The 9,343-nt window shown below is 45.0% G+C and overlaps 1 protein-coding gene across 6 annotated transcripts in view; it reads right to left on the reverse strand.

Moving 5' to 3' along the window:
- The window catches only part of ADCY5 (adenylate cyclase 5), a 182,070-nt gene extending 177,467 nt beyond the window's left edge, over positions 1 to 4,603 (reverse strand). For 2 of the 6 annotated variants that reach the window (XM_083734361.1, XM_083734360.1), the window contains exon 1: positions 1,748 to 4,603. In XM_083734361.1, coding sequence (XP_083590487.1) covers positions 1,748 to 2,752 — 1,005 coding nt within the window. In that variant the 5' untranslated portion in view covers positions 2,753 to 4,603. The remainder of the gene's footprint in view (positions 1 to 1,747) is intronic. The other 4 variants (XM_083734364.1, XM_083734362.1, XM_083734365.1 and 1 more) reach the window with 4 other exon arrangements.
- Between the last annotated feature and the right edge of the window lie 4,740 nt (positions 4,604 to 9,343).

Here is a 9,343-nt window from a genome sequence, read left to right on the forward strand (position 1 = left end):
GGCCACGTGACCCAGAAGTGTCTGCGGACAGCGCTGGCTCCCAGCCTATAGAGTGAGATGAGCGCACAACCCTAGAGTCTGGCAAGACTGGCCCGTATGGGCAGGGGTACCCTTACCTTTACCTTTATGTTAGTACGAACTATGTTTGTACTAAATGGGGAAGTAAATAAATGAGAGCCAGTTATCCAGGAACTTTACAACAATACTATGAGGTAGTCCAGTATTATAATTCTTATATTGCTGATGGGTGAGGGCCACAGCTGTGAGATTTAGCAGCTTGTTTAAAGTTTCATAATGAGTGCATAACTGAGGTGAGATTTGAACCAAGGATTTGATGGCTTGCAGCTGCTGCTTTTAGCTATGAGCTTGTAAGAAATCTGGATGTGCCTGTTCAATGTCCATGAATAATAGGTATGGGAAGATTTTACATGTTCTCTTTAGGTGATGGAGGCAAAATAAAACAATCCCAAATTGCTTAAGCCAGCAATTCCTAAAGTAATGGATATATAAACACACAGCACATGTCTTCGTTGGGTTCCTCATACAATGTAGGCACAAGGGACTTCCAATTTTCTACCCAAATAGATTCTCCCCCCCCCCCACTTCCCCATGGATGGTTCTTACCAAAGTATTTGTAAACCAGTTACTTTATCTATACAATTGTGGTTGAATGCTAATCAATCATAGGTGAATGAATACTTTGCAAATAAAGCAGTATTCAGCAAAATATAATCTAGTCATGTTTAAGGAGAAATTTCTCACAGGATACTTTGAATTTTTTTGCACCCAAGGCAGTAAATATGTATGCAGGTCCTGGTATGCAGATTTCAAATGTTACCTCATCAGGACATAAAGAGCTATGTACAATGCATCCAACCAATGTATTACTGAGTATTTTAAATATTAACTCACATGTCCTTTTGTAGTTGTGTGTGGAGAGTCAATACCGCAACAGGGTAATCTTAACACCTGCTTCCTAACTTTATGAAGTGAATGCCTACCCATCAGAACAGCACACAACTTTTAAAGTGGAAACAGTATTCTTAAAGCTACAAGCAACCCACATGTGCACACGCACTTCCACACAGAAACTGCTATTTTTACTAAACAGAAGGACAACCCTGGTGTACTTGGTTGCTGAAAAAAACAACTCTGAAGCTTTGGTATGCAGCATATTTAAACAGAAGTTTTTCTTTCTTTCCCAAGCACTGCAGAGGCAGGAATTTCAGGTTCAATGCAAAAATGCATTATCCAAAAAATGTCATTTCTGACAATGGTGCATTGCAATGTAATAGTAAATAGTAAGGATACCTTCCCATGCCGCTTTAATTGCTACAAAGCAGATAAGTAGCTAGACTATTCTAATCTATATCTTCAGCAATAAGAAGCTAAATTTTGCAGCAAGTTAGGAAATCCTTATTTCTACTTCTCTGTGATTTCTAGTGAAATCAGTCCTGAATTTCAGGCACATAACAGTAAACATATTTTTAGCATTTGTATTTTCAAGGCAAACAATATCATTCAGTGTGAAGCCATGAAAAACACTGGGAATGAAACTCAGGTGATTACAGGGATCGTCATCATTAATAACTGCTTCACACTTCAGGGCAATCAATAAATCAAGTCCCCACAATAATAGCTGGTAGCTGCATAATTCCTGGGAAAACAACTATTTCTCAAACTGAACCAAGTCCAAATTTGTACTAGCGACCAGAAGCTGTGAAAGCATCCAAAAATCCAGCCTTACCTGTTTCAATAAGAACTTGTCTTCTGCATTGACTTTGAGAGAAATGGCCAGATGGATGGCAGACAGCACCACACCACTGATGACCGCAGCCCTCATCCTGACTGGCAGCAAGGTGTAGATGCTGTAGATGAAAAAGATAGTCCACCAGATGCCCTCCGAGGCACTTCGGGGCTGCATCAGCAAGCAGCCAACCACTTGAACGGCCAACACCACCAGAATGACAGAGTAGCACATGAGCCACATGTGGTCCTGGTGGAAATCATTGCGATTGCAGATGGCACCCAGAGCCACCATAAGCAGGATGGCCAAGGACAGCACCACCACATAGGGCACCTGGTAGTAGCCGTGAACGGTGTGGAAGAGCAGCATGACCAGGCACACTAAAACCAACACTGCCATCAGCATGGTCAGGCTGCTCTGATTAAGACGGAAAAAGTAGCGCTGGTAGAGGTGCTCCAGTTTCTCCGACTGAAACTTTTTCGACCTGAAGATCTGCAGCAAGCTACCACAGCAGCTGCCCATGGAGAAGACCATCTCAGACCGCCCTTCGCCATCCAGTTCTTCCTCCTCCTCCAACTCATCAATCTTGGCTTTGATCCGCTTCTCCTCTAGCCCCAGTTCCACACAGCGTGGATGCACCTCACCCTGCTCCACACCATATCGCCTAGGACTCATGGCAAGCGATGGGTCTCCTGCACGGCGAGTGTGCTGGCTCTTGTCAATCCCATGATCCTGCCAGGCAGACTTGGACCTGAAGCTCATCATCCTGCAGCCACTCACCCCGTGGTTCCTGCTGCTCGGTGACTCGTAGTCTTCATCACTTCTCCACCTGCTTTCCATACGGGAAGCTTTTTTTACTGAGGCCCTGGTAGAAAGAGGATAGGAATAGCCATTGGCTCTGGAGTCAGCCTCTCCCCAGGCAGAACGATGCTGTTCCGCACCTCCACCCCTGGGCACAGCAGAAGCTGCAAACCCCGGAGGGCTCACACTGTTGGAGCGGGACATGCCCTGCCAAGGCAGAAGAGAAGGGGGAGGGATTGTGGGGGCAAGTTATAAAGGAGTAGGAGGGAGAGAAATAAAATCACAAGGAATTCCACTCATAGCAAGGAAGAAGCAACACTTCTGAGCAGTTTCTCTCACCCTATGGTGGAAGGTGCAGCAGAGGAAAGTTATGTGTGTGTGTGAGTCCTGGCCGAGTCCAAATAAAACAAAGTTCTCAGTGATAAAGGAATTCAAACCCTTAAGGTGACTGGTTCGCCAGCCAGTTGAATTCCCCTTCCCTCCAGAGGCTGCTGGGAATAGGGGGGGAAAATCAACCAGAATTTAAAGAGATCCACTGAGAGCTGGGAGGCAAGTTCCCCTACCTATGGAACTCTGGTGAGGATTCCCACTCTGTCATTTTCACAAGTCCCCAGTGCTTTGGCCATTTGTTGAAACACGACTTCCATGCATAGAAAAGCAAATGTGATGGAGGCAGCTGGGGTTTTGTTTTCTCCCGCACCTTAAGCAAAGACCACCTTCCAGTCGAAATGCATCATCAGGGAAAAAGCCACCACGATAATTCCTCTCTCAGTGTGAGGTCAAGGCGATCCTGCCGCCGCAAAAAGGACCTGCTGGTCAGAAAGGTCCTAAAGAGGCTGCATATTTCAGTCGCTGATAACGCTCTCCAGGAAGCGGAGCAAAACGACCCAGTACCGTCATTCTTAATTTTGCCCCGCGGGCAACTGCTTATTTGTTGGTCATCTAGAGAGGTGGTGCAGAGGGCAACCACAGCAGCAGCGCGGGAGGCGTTGGGAAGCCGGTTGGGTCATTGTTTGATCCCTCCTATTTAAGGAAGGTAGCCCTACAAATTGGCTTGAAGAACCACAAGCAAGCAAGCCTCCCAGACACCCCTCTTTCCCGGCTCTTCCTTCTCAAGGCGAACACGACATTGCTGCAATGGGGAAGGAATGGCATACAGCAGCAGCCCTCGAAGCCTTGAGTTAAATTTATTTACTGCAAGCTCTCGACTCAAATCGGAGACTGGAGTGCCGGAGGCATCATCCTTTTCCCTGCTCGAATAAACCAAATGGGTAGGATTGCTGAGGCTGCTGGGACGGCAGTGCTGCTTGCCCTTGGGATGGCACATGGGAGGGGGGGAAATGTATAAAAATAAACAAGATCTACGGGGTGATTCAAATCAAGGACGGCGGGGAAGAGGTGGGGGAGGGGAAAAAGAGGCGCAGGTGGGTGATCAGAAGAGGAGAGATTCCTGCGTCTATATCATCTCTCCAGCGAACAGATCCATGGAGGGAGTCCTCCGCCAAAAAGCCGACGTTGCACTGCTGCCTCCGTGCGAGGATGCGCTGTCTCCACTGCAGGGGCCAGCAACAAGCAGCACGGCTCGCTCTCCCGCCGAAGCAGCGATGCAAAATACAAAAATAAAGCGGGGTGGGGGGAACCCCACAGCACCACACAAATTTTTCCACAAGGAGGGGAGGGGATGGAAAAAGACCCGCAGAGGCTGACTCCGTACTGCTTATGCACACTCCACCAGCCGCCGCCGCCACCTCCTCCTCCTGCTGCTGCTGCTTCTACTGTCTCTCAATGTATCGGCGTGCGGTGTGGAGGGATAGCCTTCTGTGCCCCTTGCAGCCAGCCAGAAGAGTGGTCCTCAGCTCATTGCAAAGAGAAACGGCACCTCCGGGGAGACCCGCCGCCGCCTCGGCCTCTCCTAGCAGATAACAGGACCGGCTCCCCTCAGCGAATCGGCGGCGGCGGCGGCGGCTGCCTCACCCGGCCCGGCCCGGCGCGCGCTCGCTCCCTCACACGCTCCTCTTTGCAGGAGAGAGGCAACCCGCCCCTTTCAAAACCAGGCTTTGTACGGCCCCTCTTCCACAGAAGCTACTGGCCGGCATGGCTCCGCCTCACGCTCGGCCCGATTGGCTGGCGACCAGACGCCGCTTTCCGCTAACAGCGCGGGCTCCAGGGAGCTGGGCGGCCGAATCGGCTTCCCTTCCAATAGGTTGCCCAGTTAGGAGGGAGGAGGGCGGGGAATGTTGGAAGCCGCGGCTGCAGCTGGCATCTGCAAAAAAAATCAGAGTCAGATAAATAATTAAAGAATGGCCGCCTCCCGCGCGCGCGAGGAGCTGGGATGGGGGGAAGGGGCCCTCCTCTGGCGTAGTTTTAACTCCTTCGGGGGGCGTTGCCGCTTAGCCGGATCTAGAGGAAAGCGCCCTCATCACAGCAGGGCGGAATAGGAATCAGCCGCCTAAGGACTGTTTCTACGCTGATTGTATTATTTCTGTGCTTGTAAGCACAGCTAGAATGCCCACCTAGACTGAATGAGGAGCAACCTGCGTGGAGAAACATACGAAGTTCCCTTTTACTGAGTCACACCACTAGCCCAGTATTGCCTACTCTGACTGGCAGCTGCGGTTCTTGGGCATTTTGGTGCTACCTCGTGGTTTTGGTTTTTTAGCTGGAGAGCCAGAGAAGTTGTTTGTTCTGGTCAAACTTCAAATCTCTTTCAATATTTGGCCAGTCCCATATAGAGACAGGGAAATAAATTTGCATCAAGCATCCCCAGCATCATCTACCATTTAGCTTTGTTTATTATTATTGCTACCTGCTACCCCAATATCCAAGAGGTGTGAATTCAGGGGTTTCCGGCACTTACCCAGGGTTCCTATTTCCTTTTGGAAATGAGGCACAGCTGAGACTGGGGTGTCTTTATGATGTATGTTTTATTTACACATACTGTATATACAACCTGAGCCTACCATGAAGGGGCTCACAGCATTCACACCCTAAGAGAGTCCTGCTTATTCCATAGCCCCCACAGCTTTGGATTTAAATGACACCAGCCATGGCTCTCCTTCTCTGCTTCCAACTTTCTTCCCAGCCAACTGCAATCCTAAAACTCAACCCTGCTCTGTCTCTGCAAACTCTTTCCCAGATGAAAGAGTGGCTCATACCCATCTGCCAACAGGCCCTGAGTCTTTGCTTTGTGAATTGCCCATTCTCTCAGGCAATTTCCTGAACACAGGAAAGTGGTTTGGCCTGTATTTTAACAATTTGGTAAATCCAGTGTCTGACCACAAGTTTTAACAGTCTAACATTGGATAAATTCTAACACCAAGACTCAAGAATTTAGAACTTGGCACCCACAAATCCTGGCACCCACAACTCAGAAGAAGAAGAAGAGTTACAACATTTAGGGCATGTGGATAAATTATTTGGATAGGATTGTCTGCTTATGTTTTGTGCTTTGAAAAAATATTTCAGTGAGCTGTTGATGCCAGAGTATATCGTATACCTCTATAAGACGCACCAGACCACAAGACGCACCTAGTTTTTGGAGGAGGAAAGCAAGAAAAAAAATATTCTGAATCTCAAGCCAGAACAGCAAGAGGGATCGTTGCACAGTGAAAACAGCAACCCCTCTTGCTGTTCTGGCTTCTGTGATAGCTGCGCAGCCTGCATTCGCTCCATAAGATGCACACACATTTCCCCTTACTTTTTAGGAGGGAAAAGGTGAGTCTTATAGAGCAAAAAATATGGTTATTATCAAAGTTTGAGGCCTTGGGCTTATGCTCCCATTTAAGGTCTGTTTAGCAGAACCTGCTTGGTGAAAGAAAAATACGATGATTGCTTTTAATATTTTTAGACAAGGCTTGGATAAGATACAGTAAATTAATTCTGATTTGTCTGGGAGACAACACACTCTGAATGGTTGGAGGTTCTGGACAGTTAACTGTCAATCAGATGATTTTCAGTGAGGAATGTCAATTGGGAAAGGCAGTGTGGGAAGACAGCTGAAGAGGGAAGTGAGAGGCACAGAAAACTGAAGTGAACATGGAGGCCTGAGTTTTAAGCTATTTATCACAAGTGTTTAGGCTAAAATGCAGCCTTGTATATACAGGTCCTATCTGAAGATGACACAAGTGTTGTTATTTTTTAAAGTCAGCAAAACTGTCCAAGCTCCCAGAAGTAAAAATGGATGAGATTTTGGGTCAGTCAGAAGTGGATTATACCAAGTAGCTGGACCAGTGTGTGAGGGAATTTAGCTTGGGAGGTTTAGGGAATTTGGCCTGAGGTAAAAGCCACTTAGATGGTATAGTCAGCTACATTTAAAAACATTCAAGACTCCAATGTAAATATCAGTATTCTCTTCTGTACATAATTTCCCTTAAATAATTATGCTTAATCTTTCATCCTTTTTCCAATGTTTGTGCCTATCACACATCTGGACCTATTATACCAAACTACAAGGCTTTAAAGGTATTCTAAGAGAATGATGGCAATGGAAATGGGTCACATTGTCACTGAGGAAGGCAAGGAGTTTCACAGCAAAAAAATTGATACAGTAAACTGAGAAGTGTCAGCTAATAAGGAATGCCATCATCCTAATTAGTAGTATTGTCAGCATTCTGATAAATAGCATTTTCTTTACCTGCCCCTTCCACAAAAGTTAACCAAACACCTGGAAGAGATAAGAGTAGTGAAGTGTTAAAAGTGTCAGACTAGGAATGATAAAATCCAGATTAAAATCCAGGCCAGTGTAGGAATCTACCTGCTCCCCCTTTCCCTCCCACCATCTGCATGGCTGCAGATGTAGCAGAGGCCCCATCACTCCATTCCACATAGTGACAGTGGTTAGGATTGCATCCTAAGACATTGCTGCAGCACCTAGAAGAGGATATACCGTACATTTTGCAAAGTGAAACCACAGTAAATGTGGCTTTAGCTATTTGTCTCTTTTATTTATACTAATTAAGTTCTTGCATCAGCTGTTTAAGCATACATGGAATGTTCTCATGTTTATATTAATATCTTTAACATGCTGACCAATTAAAATATGACCAATTAATCAGACAGCAATTTTATAATGTATTATATTTTACTACTTTTAAAAATTACATTTCACAAGGGAAAATGACTTTTCCAAGACAATGCCTCCTACAACACATGCATGAATCACCTAAAAAGCAAAGAAAAGGTACTTTCTGCTTCAGAACGGTTGTCTTATCTGCAAATTTAATTGATTAACAGAGTAGTGGGGGAACAGGACGGGAATGGGAAGAAACAAAAGTATAGGATCTGAAGGTGTGCAGTGAGTCATGGGGCAGAAAAAAAGAGAGCAGTGATATATTTCCTTTCTTCTTCCACCCCCTTCTCCAGGTCTTTCTTTTTACAATTTCCTATCATTGGAAATGAGTTGTTAGGGTTTTTTCATTTTTATATATAAAACAGATTATAAATTGCCTCTCACATAAATATCAGGGTGGTGTATAACAAAATTTCCAGAAGCATAAAATCCCACAAAAATACAGAATAATTGCAAGAATCACTGGCTCATCTTAAAAAGTTTAAACCACTGAATATGCCTGTTAACACAAACAAAAAATCTTATAGAGATTTATAAAGGTTGGCAGAGAAGATACTTGCCAAATCTGTCATGGAAAAGCATTTCACAGCATGGGAGAATGGGCAAACTTGGCCCGATCTGCCCCTGGCACACACCCTTTTTGTCTCTAGCCATGTTGCAGCAGCTGAAGGGAAGGAATATACTACCAACATTTGGGAGTGAACAGTTGGTCAGGTGTAACTGAGTCTGCCTCGTCTACATGAAAAATGTAAGAGTCTCTATCTGTGTAATATTTATGATGATTCTAGAAGATGATATTCATGGAAAATGCATGCATCTTGTTGTTGTTTTTTCCTGACATCACAGAACCCAGTCTAGTGTACTTGTGGTTCTCAAGTGGCCTCTCATTCAGGCATGGATGAAAACCAGACCAGCTAGGCTTTGGCAACGTGGTAGCCTCATGCATGTGCAGACCATACCCAGATTTTGCAGCTGATTCCTTTTTGCTGCGTAAGAAGTGGCAACCCTTCTTAAGGGTGGACATCCCCTAATTTCAAAAATTTGACTATATCATGGGAACAATCATTGTCAGAAAAGAGGAGGTGGGAACAGTTAGGGGTTGTGGAGATACAGAACACTTAATAAAACATCACATGCAAGACAAACCTCCTGCCAAAAACCAAACAGACCCTAAGGGGCTTCCACACCAGCAGAGACTGCACATGAATAAGTTTTTTTATACTAAAAGATAGTCCACAGTAGGGTGAAAACTGGGTTAAATGGCAAAAAAGTATAGGCTGCTCATTTGATAAAAGTAATCATGTGGATGCTGTACAAAACCTCCATTCATGAGTAGTGCCAAGTCCCCAATAAACTGCTGTGTAGAAGTGACTTATTTTTATCTAAGCATTTTGACACATACAGCTTTTATTTGGAGGCTAAAAGAAGCCACTTCTACAAATAAGCGGAATCATCACCATTGTACACCAAGAAGAGCACATGGTAAACATCCTAGCTTCAGTTTGCTTACTAGGATGAATAATTTCTATTACAAACTATAAGGTCTTTGAAGTACTGGTTTCAACATTTCACATGAGGACCCCACAACTGACAAAACGACATACCCGGTAAATACTCTGCCTTTAATGGATGTAGAAAATTATTACCATACCACATCTTTAGTCTGAGTATTCATAATATTTTAGACTATAGTGCTTAAATATCAACTGTCAGTACTCCATGTGTAG

The sequence above is a fragment of the Podarcis gaigeae genome, assembly GCF_964106915.1.
Source record: "Podarcis gaigeae genome assembly, chromosome: 1".
Lineage (NCBI taxonomy): Eukaryota > Metazoa > Chordata > Lepidosauria > Squamata > Lacertidae > Podarcis > Podarcis gaigeae.